We start from the raw sequence: 19084 nt of genomic DNA on the forward strand, positions 1-19084 counted from the left end.
TCATTGAATACTTTGTTCTGTACAAAGTTCCATTTGCACAACAACAGGTGAAATTGATTGTCAATCAGTGTTGCTTCCTAAGTGGACAGTTTGATTTCACAGAAGTTTGATTTACTTGGAGTTATATTGTGTTGTTTAAGTGTTCCCTTTATTTTTTTGAGCAGTTTATATTTGGTTGACCTCAACAGTGTTGTATAAAGTACTGAAATCTCAGAGTCAAGTAAAAGTATAAGTACCTCTCCAAAATATGACTTTGGTAAAAGTCCAAGTCACTGACTGAAATGTTACTTGAGTTAAAGTCTTAAAGTATCTGAAACTTCTTGTACTCAAGTATGGAAATTACTGTAAAAATGGATGTACTCAAGTAATGCAATGAAAAGTACAAGTAAAAAGTAAAACAAGGCAAATGCAGTTTGAATAACATTTTTTATATTTTGGTAAACTTGTCAAATACACTTAAAATAATGTACACAACCAAGTGCAGGCAAAATTAAACCTGCTAATAGATTGTTCCAGTTTTAAAGAGTAGCACATGTTAATGGTTTTGAACTTGCATGCCTTTCCTATGTTCGTTAAATTGAGTCTAAATTGCTATCACTATGGCTTCTGTCCCCCCCCCCATGAACAGAGGAGTAGGTAGCCTGCTACAGTCAACATTAGGCCTCAGCTAAATACACCACGTGTGGAACTGAAACAATGCCAAACAAAGTTCATTTATACAGGTAACGTTATGCTCAAGATTTCTCAATAGTGCCTTGTGACCAAGCTATAGTTACTGACACAGGAGGATTTTAACCATTTCATAAGAAGTTACCTCGATGTGTTTCTTCAAGTTGGACGGGGAGTTTTTGTAAGATAGAATTTCCACATCTTCGGGCAGGAATAACATACACTGCATGTGCTACGACAAATCTTTAACACCCACGAAAGAGTATATTGTGTTTAAATAAGGCCATGAGCTCTCATCACCAGCTGGTGGTTGCCCTGGAGCCACCAGCAGTCATTGTGGTCTCCGTCTCCTCCTCCATGTGACTGCTGCCGATTGCGAGACTTGCTTTGTGTTTAATGGGAGACGCGAAACAGGTGTATCCTACTGGTGGTGATGAACAAGCCCAGGCAAGTAGGCTACGGACTTTGTTGCGGTCAATCAGCAGGTGGGGTCAAAACACTTTGCGTTTCTCTCTCTTGCTTTTTTGTAACGAGTAACTAAACCACACATTGAAAATGTATCGGAGTAAAAGTACGCAATTAAGTTCGGAAATATAGTGAAGTAAAAGTGAAAGTCATCAAAAATTTTCATACTCGAGGAAAGTATGAAGTACTCCAAAATATACTTAAGTAAAGTAGTGAAGTGTTTTTACTTCGTTACTATACAACACTGGACCTCAACATACAGTCTTTATGGATTTTTTTTCTCTCCTCTACTGTCTTTCCATTTGAGTTATGGCAAAGAAACAGAAAACATGTTAATGAACTGTGGTTACTGTAATGCAGCGTTTCTTAATTCCGGTCCTCAGGCCCCCCTGCCCTGCATGTTTTAGGTGTTTCCCTTCTGCTACACACCTGGATTGAATCTATGGGTGATCAACAGGTTTCTGCAGCACTTGATGGTCATGCAATCATTTGAATCAGCTGTTCTGGAATAGAGGCACATCTAAAACATGCAGAGCAGGGGGGAATGAGGACTGGAATTGAGAAGCACTGCTGTAATGGAAAATGATCTAAAATAGCCGTGACAGTAGTAGTAGTAGCGATAATACACTGGCGTCAGTGTGGCAGTCAGCCAGGGGCGCATAAAGGGGGGGAAAGTTATGACAATTTCAAGGGCCCCTGACAGACAGGGGGCCCCCGCAATTTTTTATTTATTTATTTTTTCATAGAAATAAAAAAAAGGGGACCTGTCAATTACAAAATTAATCATATTGTGTTTTCTAAAATAGTTTTTACAGTAAAAATCAAATGTTGCCCCTCCCAGACCAAATACCAGACGTCCATATTTGCACTAAACCCCCCTGGATCTGCATGAAATGGTTCGTTCCCTCTTGGAGCGCTTGACGGTGACGGTGTTCAGCAGCAGTCAGTAGAAGACACGAACGATTATTATGCTGCTAAGAAAAATAATAAAGTCAGGTTTCCAAAAAAAATAAGAGAAATAGAGAGAGAAAAAGACAAGAGTGTCAATTGATAACCCAGCTTTTCTCCAAGAGAGGTGGGCAGACTGTGAGATTATCAACCATTTAGCATAATTAGCTCAGCTTCAGACTACTGTTTGCCTCCATTTCATTTGCATTCTATGAACGAAGGGAAAAAATTACCCAATATATTCATATATTTAACTTGTACCTGTATCTTTTACCACTTAACAACAGATGAGTCAGTCAGCAGCTCTAACCCACGTCCCTCCTGACCTGTCCTCTCCTGAGTGAAATTAAAGCTGCAGTATGTAAGTTTTATAAAAATAATTTCTTTACATATTTGTTAAAATTGTCATTATGTTGTGACAGTAAATAATCTATGAATTTGTTTTTTAATCTGCCTTCTCCCAGTACTATCTAGAAACAACTAATCAGAGGCAGGAGAGTTTTAGTGCTGTCAATCACAATCTCATGTGGCTGCTCCCTCCCTCCCCTTGCTCTGTGCTATGCTGTAGCTAGCAATAACGATAAGTTGTTTCTCCACCATTAGAACATTTAGCAGTGAGTGAATGTAGTTGATTGACAGCACTAAGACCCTCCTCCTGGTTCTGATTGGTTGTTTTTGGCCAGAATGTTGCATTACTTTAGCCAGTAATAGTAGTTCAGGGAGCAGGTGGAGGAGATAGATCTTTTCACAAATTATCTGTCTCATAACAAACTATCACGACATGGTGCCAGCTTTAACAAATAAGGAGATATGTTTTGTCTATAGAAATGGAAAAATTATGGCAATTCAAATCCACTCAAAGTGACCATGAGGAAGAATATTTCTGTGTATGTCAGATAACAAGGTCTCTGGAGGCCTGTTGGATGACGGTGCTTTAGCTGCAAAACACTGCCCCCTAGTGGTGATAATATTCCTTGCAGTTTTTCTAATCACGGTTGTGCTTTTTGGTCTGGTTGCTTTTAAGCCTGATTATAATGGCAGTAAACAAGTCTTAATATAAATTTATTCACTTTACATACATTACTTCATATAATAATATTTCCCTCTTGCTTCTGTTTCTTCTATATGTACAGTTAAGACCTTTTTTTTCTGCATTTCACAAATAAACACGTTCCCCCCTGCCTCATAAAAGACAAAACGTCTAATTTATTTAGGCCTGTTAGGATTGCCAAAGTTCTTAAAATTTTCAAAAGAGGAAAGAATTTTTTTAGATGAATCTATATATTTTTTACTTTCTACAAATTTAGAAGTGTACGTACGCTTCCGTTGTATTTGGTGGATAGACTTGCCTTTAAATTGTTTGGTTTGGGTCAAACATTTGGGATACCATCACTTCTCACAATAGTTTACTGGAGCTTTCTCCAGACAGAACTGGTGTAGCATGTCTGCAAACACCTTTGAAGTTCTCCAAGTAATTTTTTGTGGGATTGGGTTCAGAACTTTGTTACATATGATACACTTTGTAAACAGTGTACCAGTCCAGACCTCCCATCCTTTGTGTCCTGTCACACACTGACAGAACATGTCTCCAGAATTTAAAGTTCTTGCTCCTGAGTGTATTTACAAACTGTAATGTGGCTTTTGTCATCTTGCCTTTGGAGTAATGACTTCTTCCTCTCTGAGTGCCTCAGAGGCGTTTAAGCCAATGTGAGCAGACTGCTTCCTTTTTAGCAGCTTTACAAAAACTTTGCTTTGTTTTCTGGAGTCGATATCTTTATTTTGCACAGAATATGTTCATTCTGGGACACGGAGAAAAAAACAGAACAATTTCGGACCTTCTGTCATATCCGTCCATCATTATTACAGAAAAATGCACATTGTTACCATGTGACTTAGTGTGTTTGTGCAGAACAACTCATGACCACGTGGGACTTTTTATTGTATTTATTCACATGTCAAAAGAATCTATCATCAGAGAAGACTACAAGTTAGTAAAAATTATGTTTCCCCCAAATATTAATCATTGTGTCTTCTTACAAACATATAGGTAATGCAACAGTTTCAAAGTACAAAAAAAAATCATACGTTACCAGCCATATTAATGTAAAAAAGACCCAGTGTCATCCTTGGAGTGTAACAGTGTTCAGCACTTTTAACTTGTTTCGTCATTGAATCATAAAGATGTGCAGATAATAGTGAGCAGGAGGCGGGTAGGGTGTACATGGGGGACAACAGTTGCCTTTCTATGTGAGAAGTACTTGTTCTTATCCCAGTCTTGACAGCATCAACACTATGAGTTCTGCAAATATGGCCAAAATCTGCTTAATGAATACATTATTTGTGTTGATGTAACAGGTGACTCAGAGTGAAAGACCTGTTAATGTCTAAAAAAAAAAAAAAATAGGAGAGAAAAACATCAACTTCACAGAAGACTCAAAAAAAAATACATCCACTTTCTACAATTTTACAATTGGGAATGCACATTTACAGATAAGACACCCATAGTGGTACAGCGTGAAAAATCCCCCCGGAGAATTTAAAAATTTGTGGAAAATCTGGGGCCAAAACTTTTGTTCACTCTGTTTTAAAGCCCTTATTTATTATTAGCAAAAATAATTAAGTTGAAAAGTTTGCTTCTCGAAATTTCAATTTGTATTAGCTTTATTAGGTTTCTGACAATAAATGAGTATTATCTTATAAAACTTCATTTCTTCCAGCCATTCTATTATCTGAAATCAGCTGCTTTAAAAGTGCTGTATTTAATTTATCTTGCTGTAAGTAGAGTAGCACACTATTCCTCTGAAACTTCATGCATTTTGTAGTTTGTCCTTGTTGTGTAATGATAAATACTAATGTGTAAATGAAACTGAGTCAAAGGTTTGATTTCCTGGGTCAAGGATGCCTGTTTTCATTGATGAGTGTGGTTTCTTTTATTGTGGTGCCCCCAACAATAGTTTGTGCTGATGCTGCATGATCTTTATCGCCCGGACGCCTATTTGTACAGCACGCAGAGAGGATTTGGCTTGAGGTCACTACTATAGTCCTCTCTCTGATTGGGCAAAATGAGCCCTGCTGTCTTGCATGGACAGCTGATATCACAGTACACAGGTTTTCCTTTTTTGAACGGCTACAGAACATAAGCAGGTCTAAAATAAAAGATGCAAATCACATTGAAAAAGACATCCAACATGTGGTAATTTTTCTCTTTTTTTTTCTGACTATCTATGTTCTAGCTTTTACCACCTAGTATATAAGCACAAAAAGGAGAGAAATGCTCTGAAACTGATGCAAATCCCTCTTCTCTTGAAAGAATCTTGTATAAATGGATCCATAGATGAGGTGTTACGAGGGTTAAAGGCCTTGCAGAGTTGAAATCTCTGAATGTGCAAAAGAAGTACGGCCCTCTGAACCTAAATCAAACTTTTTTTGTCTTTAAGTATCTGTGCATCTGCTAACCTTAGCAGATGTTGTGTGTTTCTATGCAGTAGGTTTCTCAGCAACAGCAGTGTGGCTGCCTTTACACTTTGTCGCTGTCTAAATAGAAAAGTCATCGTCCATCTACAGCAAAAGCATTGACTTGCAGACAATCTAGTAGTCTTTCCCTATTAACTCAAGCGTTGTAAACAAGTACCTATTTCTCCATCATAAATAGCTATAACTCTTTCAATAGAAAAGATGTCTAAAAACTGAAAATGATTTTCATCAAGTAAAAACATTTCCCCATTTTTCTTTTTAAATAAGTACACACTTAGTAAAAAAGTCTCCTCTTTAAACCCTAGTTTTATATTCCATTTTACCTCAAACACTCTGACTTTTTTGTTTATTTTATTATATTTTATTTTATTGAGGGTGCTTTCTGCAGAATTCCACCCTTAAAGGTTTTTCTCTATCCCTGTCGATTTTTCTTTTTCATCCATTTTTGGGCCTGCCTGTGTAAAAGTATGCACTGCTTTGAGTTAGTGGTGTATGCTCTCCCTGATGTTGAATGTGTGAAGGCATGCGTGTGCTTTGTCTCACAGGTTCATACGGTGAGATCATCTGATCTGGCCCTGCTGCTTGCTTTGCTCAGTCGACTCAATGGTCTGGTGTCTTCTATCGTATCCGTCGCCTCCACCTCTGCCTCAGCAGGAGTTTCCATCTCCTCGTTTTCTCCTTCCTCTACCTCCGCATCCTCATCTAGACCTTCCTCTATTCTCTCTGCTTCCACCTCTGGTGGTGGCACCTCCTCAACCTCTTCTTCATGTAACGTCACTTCCCCTGTCCCCGTTGTTTGACTGTAGGAAGGCAGAGTCTCATCGTACACCTTAGAGATGTCCTCCATGGGCAGTACCTCCTCCACCTTCTCCTCCAGTGTCTGGAAGGGTGGAGTCCCTCTGCCAGCCTCCATGCCGACCTCAGCCAGAGGGTAGAGGTGAGTTACAGGTGGAACCTTTTCCTCCTCTAGCAACTTGTAGCCTTTTGCTCTTTGCAAAACGGGAACAGCCAGTGGGGACAGACCTTTTCCTTGTGATGGCAGAGGCGGGGCTGTGCCCTCGCCTTGGGCTGGAGCTGGAGCTGGCTTACGGAAGACAAAGCGGATTTTCTTCAGACCCAAGTGGCTGATCTCCACAAAGTTGAGGAAGAGCGAGACACAGGCCACAGCCAACATGAAGATGATGAAGACAGTCTTCTCCGTTGGGCGAGACACAAAGCAGTCCACCGTGTTGGGGCAGGGCCATCTGCTGCATTTGTACAGTGGCAGGATGCGGAAGCCATAAAGAAAGTACTGCCCTACCACAAAACCCACTTCAAATAGTGTCTTGAAGATAATGTGGCAAATGTAGGTCCTCAGCAGGGTGCCCTCCAGGCGAAACTTCTTGCTGCCTTTGGTGCTGGTCTCCTTAGTTGTGCGGACACTTCCCTGGTCAGGTGCCAGAGGCAGACGCTCCTCGCTCAGTTCCTGTTGCCGGCTAAGCTCTGCCTCCTCTCGCTCCTTACGTTTCTCCTCCATGTGGACATGGTGCACAGCGTGGCCGACGTACACCAGAGACGGCGTGGACACAAAGATGATCTGGAGCACCCACAGGCGTATGTGGGAGATGGGAAAGGCCTCATCGTAGCACACGTTCTCGCATCCAGGCTGTTGCGTGTTGCAAACATAGTCGGACTGCTCATCGCCCCACACGAACTCTGCCGCCGTGCCCAGTATGAGGATACGGAAGATGAACAGCACTGTGAGCCACACCCGGCCGATCACCGTGGAGTGCTCGTTGACTTCCTCTAAAATGTTACCCAGAAAGCTCCAGTCACCCATGGTCGGTCCGTAGCACTGCAGAATGAAGGGTGGGGTAGGAATGGACACAGAGGGTGCATTCGCACGGGGAGGATGGGGTAGGGAGGATCCATAGTGGGAGTGGGAAAGAGAGGGCCAAAGGTAAGCAATGCATTAGAGGACAAATCCAACTTTGAAATTCTTGTTCATCAAACATTAGCTGCTAGTAATGGCATGCATTTCAGTTTAAAAACTTAACATACTGAAATTTCACAAAAGTCTTAACGGCCAACTGAGAACTTCCAGTTCCTATTATAAATAATGACAAGCAATATCAATGAAGTAAACTGATTTGAAGTAAATCTAAAGTTCTTACAAAATCTCTCTGTAGGCCATTAAATTTTACTAAAATGAACACATGAATATGCATTGCCGTCAATAGCCCTCAAAGGCAACATTCTAGTAGAAGCAATGGTAGATTTAGAGATCAGTAGGTAACATAAAGTCCCCTACTAAAGAATAAAAGGCAATCAAATTGGCAACTTGCCACAGCTGCGGCTCCGGCAAAGTTGAGTCCTGTCCCGTTCTCTTGGCACCCGGCAGGGGAGAGTGAACTTTTTTCTGCCCTCTTTCCCACCTAAAGCCCTGTCCTTGTCGCCCCACTGAGCAGATGTAAATGAATCGGCTCTGATGGTTGGTTTTTAGTTTGCCGCAATATTTAAGCTTGGAGCCAGACGGCCTTTATTTTCCGGGCGACGTGTGGGTGACGCAAAAAACAATAGGATCAACAAAGCCAGAGCAGGGATGTATGGAAGCAGGCCTCAAGCTCCCGCACCAACATGGACACTGTCGGGGCACAGAGTCCACAGCAGCTCAGTCACACTCCTACTTTCTTAACCGTCCGATGTTCTGTGTATGGAAACATGGACACAGTAGACACAATTTCAAATGGTGCCTCCAGCAATAGAGCCAACATCAGCTCAGGCAAGGATGAAGGAGAACTTTGTGAATGTGCATCAAGTCCTTTAGACACCCCATAACATAAAACATTAGTCTGGATTAATGCAGTGTTGTGAAAATGTCAGAATACAGGAGTCTCTGGCATTTTATATAGATTTAGCAGTGCTAAATCTATATATATATATATATATATATATATATATATATATATATATATATATATATATAGTAAGCAAAGATAGCATTTTTTATATACATTACACATTGCCAATGGCTGACATTTTAATATGCAGTATGGAATATATGAGAATATATTATACATTTTTATTTTTATAATTGTTTGTTTTATTTAATATTGATTACTCCATTTATATATATCCAGAAATATAATGTAGAATAAACTGAAGTATTAATTAAGTGCTTGACAGTTTCCAATTTATCCTTCATTAGTTTTTTTAAAGTGCTCTTGTTTCCACCCACAATAAAAAAATTGTGTTTATATTCATAATAATAATAATAATAATTAATAAAACAATAAGGATATTTTACAAAATTGAATCAAATGAAATGAACCATGAAACATGCACATCTGTTTAGTGATTAGATTTGTTTTAGAAATAATTTTTATTCATTTATTTATGTATTTTAATCCACACCACAAAATGTTTGTTTGAACAAATCTCAAGTTTTATGTTACTGAAACACAGGAAAACCAAGACTCAAGCCTGTTACCAACTTCTCAAACAAGTAAAAAGTAAAAAACCTTTGCTATTTGACTTTTTAATGGTCGCGAGAAATTGCTGAATAACATCATCACTCTTCTACATGCAATTGTAAAGATAAGGTTTTTTTGAGAAACATCAATATGTCTTCTTCTGTCAATGCTCTTTTTGTATTTCCTACTTGCTCCTTTAAGTTCTAAGATAAAGAGTTTTTTTTGTGTTTGAATTGTAAATGTACTTATTTTTCTCAAATTGTAGTTTGGTTTACTTCAGTTCAGCTCTGTTTTTAACCTCATGCTTCATTCAGCATCACGAAACTAGTGTGTTAAATACAATTACATATGTTCAAACCACTGTGCACTGTATTGAATTACAGTGGTTTACATTATTTACATTTCAACTCTTTGAACTTTGTATTCTCTTTGTAGTTAAGTTGTTTTCCCACAATGGAAATGCAGAACCATGCCTTCATATATTTATGCTTACATGACTATAATATAAGCAAGATCATATCCTCACATTACAAAATGTGGGAAAACAAAAGTCCTGATTAGTATGAAATCCTGTCAGTAAAACAGCAGCATTTTTATCTGTGCAAAATGTTCACACATTTTATTAAATCCCAAGGTTCATTTAAACAAAGCCAGTGTTTTTCAGTAATGTAAACTGTTGCAAACCTGCACTCACGCCAAATCACTGGTGCAATTTAAAGGAATCAAGAGAACAATTGTTTGGCACTGGGAGGCATTTAGAGTTTATTTATATTTAAACAGTTAATTTCCCTTTGCTCAACCAAACATGGAGGTTTCACAAGAACTTTATCGTTGCTGAAACATAAAACATTCAGTAATAGAGTTGCTATTTGCAAATAGCCTGTTTGCTGTTTAATCTTTTTCTATGTATTTCTATGCCCAGCTTTTAAATCAGATGGTTTAAAAATGCATTTGGTGTCATCAGTTCTCACTCCACATGCTATAACGTCAAATGTCACAGCTGTTTAAGGAATGGATGATTAAATATTTTCTTCACTTTGCTCATCGTTCATTTGACTTTCACTGAAATTCAAGCCATGCTGACCTCAATCTGTGGTGGTATCACTGGTGTGCTGAAATTCAGAGTCCATCTCTCAATGTCTACTTTTAGATCTCTTACTTGGTGGCACACTAATGTTTTAAACTTAGCTTTTCAAAATGTATCTCCTAATGCAAAAATAAGAACCTTCTTGTTACAATAAACGTTGTTTTACCCCTACTGGATACATGAAAGCAGTCATTACATATCCTGGAGAAATCACATTTTCTTATATAAAGATTTCCTTTACTAAAAGCTCAAATGTTCACTCCCCTGAAGGCCTGGCATGGCGCATGGGCTCAAAGGCATGTTCAGGGTGTATCCACATAGCTGGGGGACCAGGGGAGTCCCTTTAAAGAGCAGTGTGTTGGTATAGTGGATGCTTGCATGCTAAGCCCCACACTGGCCCAGTGAATGGCGCTGGGATTTCACACAAAGACATGATGTCATGATGCAGGGCGCGGGCTCTATTGAGCACATGCATTGAGGCGTGAGGCCAGATTAGACCTTCGCAGAGTACCAACTGGGCCTTAATCAGGATGCTAACACGCTAGCAAACATATAGTGTGGTGATCTGCCTATGGCGCAGTGGTGCCACGTGATGCTGCCTGAAGGGCCTTTGAGAGTCTGGAAGTAACTTAAATCTTGTTTCTGTACTGAGCTTATCAATATGACGCAGTTTAAGACATTTTTCTGATCTAACAATATGCATTATGTGGTTGAACATACGTTGGCAGCAGCTCGGTTTGATTTGGCCTTCTTGTTACCTCTCACACAATGAACATCTCCCACCACTCCCTGAGGAAAAACAATCTCTTAACTATTCTTACTTGGGCTAAAAAAATATTTTCCTTAAATTCTAACAAGATTGGGAAAAGTCATTCTTTTCATGCCATTTACTTATATCACCCTTGGACAACAATGTAGTTTTTCATTGGGCCTTTGTGTTTCTGGTTGACCTCAGAACTGAATCATAAGTGGCACAGCTAGACTGGTCTGTCATCACTCCAAGGCCCTTAGAAAAACAGCTGAAATCTTAGTCTGACTAATGTACTGAAGGAAAGTCAGACTGGTTCTGCATTTCCACTAATGCAATACAAGTTCAGTAATGTTACTAAAATGAGAGAGATTCCCAAAGTTAAAAAGATTTTATTTCCTCTCAACAGAAGGTGCTGCATAAGAAAACTTCTCTACTCTTGAGTTGCTGATAGTTGCTTTTGAAAACACAAATCTGCATATCTGTATGCTCAGACTTACTGTTTATGAGCATTAGCATATTAACTACAAACAAGGCACCTCATATAGGCAAGATAAGTAGAGGAACTCATTTAATTTGAACTTTTTCTTGTACTTACTTATGTTATAGGTCCAGGTCAGTTCAAATATTCCTCTATTTATATAGACGGTTATCTTGTTTTAGAAGAAATAAATGATTTGTAGATTTTTTAAAATGTCAGTTTTGTAAACAAGGTTGTATTTTGAGAACGAAAGGTTTGTGTATCATTTGTATTGTACTTCCACATCTACATTAATTTCATTTCATGTAATTTTTTTTTAAATGCATGTTGATCACTTTAATAGGTATGAAGATTATAAATGGTCAGTTTGAAAGGTAAATCCAATTTTTAAGCAACAAAAGATACTTTCCAAGAAAAACACATTATATCTTGTATTACCTCTCTTTGTTAGTCATATGAACTTCTCTCACGAATCGTCTGGTTTCTGGACTCGCAGACAGAGAAGAAGCAGTCACTGCAGTTTTACAGAGATGGTATCAGCGATGACCCGTAGAGATACAACATGACCTGGGGGGCAGCGCTGCACCCATGACATGGCAGAACAATAAGACCTGAATGGCGTAAGGCTTAGGGCTTGAGACAGGTTCTTGTTTCCAAACACTTGTTTGTTCAGTGTGCAAATATACATACATTTATATTTGAGTTAGTGGGTGTGAGTTTCACCATTTCTCTTTGTGCTGTGGTGACCCTCTAACTCAGCAACTCAGTTTTTCTCTTTGTGATCTTTTTTTTTCATGAGTCGACTGTCTGAACTCCCGTCTTTTCATTTCAATGGAGGCATTAGACCTCAAGAAACCAATCCCTCTAAACAACTGGAGTTCAATGGATGGTGCCTTTTTATCTTCATGGAGGGTAGACCAGTACTCAGCTTTTTTATGTAGAAAATCAAACTACCTTTTGACTTTCTGGCACAGAATATCAACTTTTGGGGGGGGGTCTCTTAATTTTATGCTCTACCTGTGTCCTTTGGTCGCAAAAAATATACAGTAAAAAAATGTGATAAGAAAAATATATGAGCAAAGAAATTCTCCTAGAAAAATCAACATAGGAACATTCTGAGTCAACATATTTTTTTAACATTTTTAATTTTGGTTTTTACCGCACACAAAAAAATATTTATGATAATCCACAATACTCAAATGTTAATTTTAGCAATAAAAATTTCTGACATTAAAAAACACACACAAAAAGAAATCCAACTGGGAATAATCCAGCTGTAAATTTGTTTTTACATATATTTTTTTTGTCCACAATTGTTAAAATATGTATTTATACAGGATGTATATAATGTATGTGAACTGGTAAATGTACAACATACAGATATACAGTAGTTGTTCACTTTGAGGAAACCAAACCTTAAGATTGTATTAAAAAATATGTTTTTAACGGGGCTACCTGACTGTGTGGTCTTGGTTCTTACTTCATTAGTCTAGGAAAAGAGTGAGAAGATCAAACAGTCTAAAAGATTAACTTTACATCAATCAATCGCACTTTTCAAATCATTTTTGTGCAGTGTGCATCTCTCAAGTCGACTGCTTTAAAGCATAAACACATGCACTCTCTTATTTCCCCTTCAACATCTGGTCCCAAACCACAGCATTGTTTTTCTGTGGCCTGAGCTCCTGACACCATTGTGTTTGTGAGGTCAGATTTGTTGAATTTGGACCAGGCCGCTGTCCTTCATGTGCTCAACTGCACACAAAGACAACAGCCTCTCGGGAAAGGGTCATTAAGACCCTGCAAGTGTGTAACCAGGCCTTTCAAACACATTTTACTACAGGAACTGCCAAACAGAAACACAACTCCTTGTAAAAATGTGGGTATCTGCAGCAATAAAATACGTCATTCAAAAGAAAAAGTGCTGCTCAAAAATTCTACGTTTTTCCTTTGGTAAATATTTTTGCCGGTTATTGTTTGAATGTTTACTGGAGAGTAAAATACAGATCGATTGTTGTCAAGATTACAAGAGGGAGTTGTGTATTTAAATGGTGAGAAGGTTGAGTTGCTTTGACTCACTACCTGAATTTATGCTTAAGGTTTCCCCTCCCATGTCCGGTTATAACACCAGCTCATACCTCCCCCCTGTGTCTGAAAGAGGACTTGCTGACACTGCTGTCTTATTCTCTGAATTTTTTTTTTTTTTTTTTTTTTTTTTTACTGAGAGATTCTGAGAAAGTTTTTATCTTTTTAAGACTCTCACTACCTCTAGATTTTTCTTGTCCTTCAAAGCACAGTGTGGTGTAAAGTAGATATGAGTATATTATCTGTTTCAAAGTATACCAAGCATTTTGAAAGTCACATTTTTAAAGAGAACAAAAGATTTAAACTACACTTTATCAATATAATAAACTGATTTAATGTGAAGTCAGAAAGTGACATAAGTTTTATCCACCTGTATCAAACTCTTTAATCACAAAAACATGAACAATGATGTGGAAACTAAAGCATCCCTTATACCTCTAAAGACACGTCTATATTCAAAAGTAATAATTGTGGTTATACTGGGGGGGTTATTATAGCAAAATTAGACTGGAAATTAATGTATGTTATATATATATATTTATTTATTTTTTACCCCTCCTGGGGGTCTTTTTGTGGGCTCTAGTGTCCCTTTTTACGAAAGTAGGCTGACAGGAATGGGGAAGAAGAGGAGAGAAGACATGCAGCAAATGTCGCCGGGTCCGGGAGTCGAACCCGCGACAGCCGCGTCGAGGACTCAAGGCCTCCAAATACGGGTCGCGCTAACCCCTACGCCACCACGGCACGCCCATGTTATATATTTTTGTTGAAGATTTTTATTTAACTATGCTGATACATTTATTCATTTTCTTGCCTTTCGCAAAAATCATACAACCACTTTCATGTCTTTTTAAAACTCGCAGATGTTCAAATATTCTTGATAGTCAAATAGTTTGCAGTATTGAGATGCTTTTTGTTTCAAGTCCAACAGAAAAAAATCCCCCCTCAAAAACTAAAACATTATGGACAAAGAACAGAGACAACAACATAATTTAAATTGGTTGTGATTTCCCTTTTTCTCTGGTTTTGAATGTGTGAACGTTCATTAGTTCACCCATCAAATGTTCACCTCTCAGTTTTGACAATTATGCTGTTATCTATTTAACATTTTTCTCTCTGTGTTGGATTTGTGATTTGAGCATCATAAAAAAAATCTACAATTAAGACATTAATAGACAAGCGCAAATTTGAATAATAGTCAAAAAAAAATTTCTATTGTGCATACCTGCAGTAAAACAGTTTTTACTAATAAAGATGAGAACAGTTCTGTTTACAAACACTAACATATAAGTTTGGGAGATCTAATTCTTTAAAATTATTGGTTAGCATCTTGAGCAAAATTAAAGTAATATTATCTAATCTATGGTCACAATATACAGTAATTTAAAAAAAAAAAAAGCCCAAAAAGAAGATAGAACTCATACAATATACTAGGGTAACATAAAATAGAAAAATAATATTAATTTTATACCCAAGTTGATATCCTACAGAGCTGCATAGGTTGCTCTAATATCCAAAGTTTTTATGCCAGAGTTTATTGTAATTACTGATAAAATATTAGTGACCTTGTAGGTACTAAAGTGTCACCAAGGAGTTTTCTCTTGAACTGTTTCCACTTTCCCAGAATTATTTTCCTACACGTTGAGTCATTATAGAGGATTATGCTTTGGACAAACCAGTAGCCAGTTTTTAAATCAGTGGGTCATGCGTCACAAAGCCAGCAGCTCTGTGCACTTTGGCAAGTCCGTCCCTATGAGAAAAAGAGAGACGGTGTGAGAGACGAGGCAGGAATTGTTCTCACCAGTTAAAGAGGAAGTGGAAAGGCAGCTTCCTTTCAGTACGCTGGGAGGGAGCGGAGGGAGAGGAGAGTCGATGCTCACACAATGGAGGACTGGTGGGAGGAGGGTAGACAGGAGGCATTAACAGAGGAAGGATATAAGTGCCATGTGTGACTGGATTTAAAGACCTGAAAGACAGATATTGTAGTTTAGGATGAATGTTTAGGAGTTCACGTGACACAGGACAATCTTAAAAAGCTATATTTTATTTTTCTGCAGGTCTTATTAGGAGCATAACTTTCCCACAGCCTGACCACAACCTCTCAGCGATGAGAGATTCCTTGAATGACCCTCACAAGCAAACAGTGACCCAGTCTAATGACAAATATGCCAGATTGCAAGCTATGAAAATGGTGTACATATTGTTATACCATTCATTGGAATAAATATTTCTATATTTTTGAATGTTCTATTTCACCTCTCAGTTGAGGAAATTATAAAAACCACTGTCTTCAAAAAATTACACCAACTTAAAACGCAATATGTTCTCAAGATCTTGATTTCTTCTAAAAATGTTTAGATTTCCACATTTTAACATACTAAGCATTTCTAAATTTTCAGACGTCTTAGGGAAGAACATATAATAACAAAAATATACAACATTTTTCTGAAAAACAGCAACAGCAAAAACCTTGGGCAAACAGCAGGACTGTAAAAAGAAAAAGATTAGCCCTGAAAGTGCCTTCCAAAAATAACAGATATTTAGTGCATCAGATAAAACAAGAAAAGTTTTTGCCCTTAATTTAACAATCAAAGGACTCAAAAGAGTTTTGAGCAAATAAAACTCTCCAAATAAAACTCTCCAAGTCAGTAACTCCTATTTCTTGCTCTGTTCTTAGATTTATTTAAACTCTTTACTTAAAGCAGGCTGATCAAATCAAATAGCAGCAAGTGTCAATGAAGATTTTAAAAACTCATTTTGACTGCATTTTTAAAATTTTGTTTTAATACCTATTTAAGTACAAGAATATTTTATCCTTTATCCAATACAATTCTGCAGATTGATCCAAAGACAGACTGAAGGTCTTATCAACAAGGACTGATCAGAACAAAAACTGAATCAAAAATAATTAATACTGTGGCACATATCCTTATGTTTCCATTAGTTTCTATTTGTTTAACATCACATATTAATAACATTTGCCTCTGTTTGATTCTGGGCAGGTAAAATAGCAGAGAGTAAAAGAAAAAAAACAACAATATGGACAATCTAAGATTCTTACACCTGAAATAAGGTAAAACTGCTGTAGAGGAAAATGTTTGTCAAACTGAGGAAATCTGTACCTGTGTACCCTGAATTTACGATATTTTGTTGCATATTTAAAAAAAAGTTGCATATTTAAGTTTTAAGAAAAGGAGTCAAATGAGGACAAAAACAATGAATCAAAGTATCTGATGGGTTTCTGATAAGCGCAATGCATCAGGAAAACTGTGGGTGTGCATATCACGGAGGTCAGGAAGCACTGCCTGAAGGCCTGGAGGCCATTTTCAAAGGAGGGTAACACCCTCTGGCTTTATCAGGGGCAGCATGGCTAGACAAAGGATGATTTCATACCCTCAGGTCCGTTCAGTCAACCTGCTGTTGAATACAATCTAATCTACGGATAGGAGTGCCGGTGCACACGGCCAAGCATCCTCTAAAAAACACCCGTAAGTTTCTCACATATATCTACTTAGTTACTTAACACTGAGTCCTCAAACAATAACCAGTGCAGTTAGGAAGTTATAAAACACTGATATACTGTAGTAAAGTGTAAAAACTAGACATTGAAAAAGAGGTAGAGATTGAACATTAACTCAGTGATGAGTCAGTAAAAATGTAAAAAATAAAAATAAGGTAATTGTTTTTATTTTTACATGGTTGAAATTTCATTTGTTATTTTCACTACAAGCTGAAAAATGCACATTTCACAGTGATAAAATTTTAGTTGTTTTTTTTCCCCTCTTCAAATCTTAATTTTTACTAAAAGATTGAAAGTCAGATTGTGTTACTGCAAAAAAGAATCCTTTATTCATAGTAGAAGGGTTATGTGATTATATATAAAAGCATTTTGTTGAAGAAAGCTTATTCCACTTACTGAACTAAAAATAAATTTAGCCCAGCAGGACTAACAGACATTGTTTGACCTGCCTTTCATCCTTTTCACTTCTGCTGCACAGTTCTTTCATTCACAGCTTGTTTTTAAAACTATATTATGAGCATGAATCCATACATGTAAATGTAAACCATACAGTCAGAACAAAGTCAATCTGTTCACACTGGCCTGCACACACTCACACAGCACCCGTCTGTCCTCGTCTCAGTTCCAGGCTGCCCTGGATGAGGGCTCTGGTAGATATCTGTCTTCCTGCATTTGTTAGGCTACTTCACCTCCTACACACTGAGGAGCTTGTGGCACCATGGCATTGGTTGGTGGCATTAAGAATACATGCTTACCCTTAACACTCTCCATATCTTGATAACCTTGTTCTGGGCAGGGTGGAGGAGGAACTGACAAGGTCCACAGCATGAATTCTGTTTGCTTTCATTCAGCTTTCAATAATCTAATGAAAACGTCTGGAATAAAACAAATTTAAGACTCTGACACTGTGTATCTGGAGCCAAAAGGCGCCTGTAAGGAAAGCTATTTTCCATCTTCACTGTCGCAGTTTAGGTCAAAAACACGAACTAAATTCAGCTGCTGATGTTGCCATGAATGTCACAGGTTTCAGATGGTTTCCATATGTGATGCTGCAGTGCATGTGTGTTTATTTAATCCTTCTCTATACATTCAGACTAATCTTATCTAAAGATTCATGTTTTTTATAAGTTTATGAGAGTAAATGTTGCAGTCATTTCATTCTCAGTGCTTTGCAGTTACTGGGTTCAGTAAAAATCACGACTAAGAAGTAATTTTGTAAATGTAAAATTTTGAATATATTTAAATTTTTTGTATTTGGAATATAATACTTGATGCTTTGTGTTTTGATCCCATCCTGAAGTTAATTCTAAACATAAAATGAATCAAATAGCTTTCCAGGATTAGAAATGTATAGCTGAGTATTATCTGTATAATAATAAATATATATTTTATGATACTTTGTAATATTACTTAAACAAAAGTATCTATGCAAGAAAGGAGCCCTGAGGAATTCCATGATAAACCCTGGGTCATTAAGCTTTTGTCTTGTTTCTCTGTCAGTAGATGCTTGCCACTTGTCACTTTATTTCCATAATATTTTTGAATTTGTTAAACCACAAAATTCAACTATTTCACTTATAAAATTGACCTATTTCAACACTAAAGTAAGCACTGTTTTGCAGGCTTATATTAATAGTTATACTTGTAAAAATAATTGTTTTTAAATAGTGCATTACAAGGTGAATCCATATTTTTTCCTTTTACTATTAAGACCATTCACTTTTTTTCCAAAATGAACTGGGGAAGCTTTTCACATTGATACTTGTTAAGGAAGGACTTATATAGAGAATATCAAAGCTAAATGAAGTGGTTAAATCTTTTACAATACTCATAATTCCATATTCCTTTGACTGTGTTTCTCACCATTTCCAGGCCTATTCCTAGAGGAACAAATTTTCCAGTCAACCCCCTTCCCATTTTGTTTTTCATGTTAAAAAAGCAAAAAAGTAGAAACTTTATTGGAAAAATAATAAAAACATAAATTATTTTGTTCATGTTTATGTTTGAGGCTGCCCTGGATGAGGGCTCTGTCTGTCTTCCTGCATTTGTTAGGCTACTTCACCTCCACGACTGCACACTGAGGAGGTGTGTAGTCCTCCTCCATCAATCTTTACTAATTAGGGAAATAGAAATAAAAGTTGGGATGTAATCCTTTACAAAC

The 19084-nt window shown here is 37.4% G+C and overlaps 2 protein-coding genes across 2 annotated transcripts in view; one reads left to right on the top strand and one right to left on the bottom strand.

The window, feature by feature from the left end:
• Window positions 1–4880: 4880 nt before the first annotated feature.
• gja8a (gap junction protein alpha 8 paralog a) lies at window positions 4881–8477 on the bottom strand. Its single transcript, XM_028023535.1, has one exon. The coding sequence runs from the start codon at window positions 7373–7375 to the stop codon at window positions 6104–6106; it is 1272 nt and encodes a 423-aa protein (XP_027879336.1). The 5' UTR covers window positions 7376–8477; the 3' UTR covers window positions 4881–6103.
• The window catches only part of gja5a (gap junction protein, alpha 5a), a 29753-nt gene continuing 17067 nt past the window's right edge, over window positions 6399–19084 (top strand). Inside the window, exon 1 of the mRNA XM_028023540.1 lies at window positions 6399–6493. The gene's annotated coding sequence lies outside the window, so the exon portion shown is untranslated. The remainder of the gene's footprint in view (window positions 6494–19084) is intronic.

The sequence above is a fragment of the Xiphophorus couchianus genome, chromosome 7 (genome assembly GCF_001444195.1).
Source record: "Xiphophorus couchianus chromosome 7, X_couchianus-1.0, whole genome shotgun sequence".
Lineage (NCBI taxonomy): Eukaryota > Metazoa > Chordata > Actinopteri > Cyprinodontiformes > Poeciliidae > Xiphophorus > Xiphophorus couchianus.

Coding starts and splice junctions, on each gene's coding strand:
- gja8a (XM_028023535.1), bottom strand. CDS start 7,375: ATGGGTGACTGGAGCTTTCTGGGTAACATTTTAGAGGAAGTCAACGAG.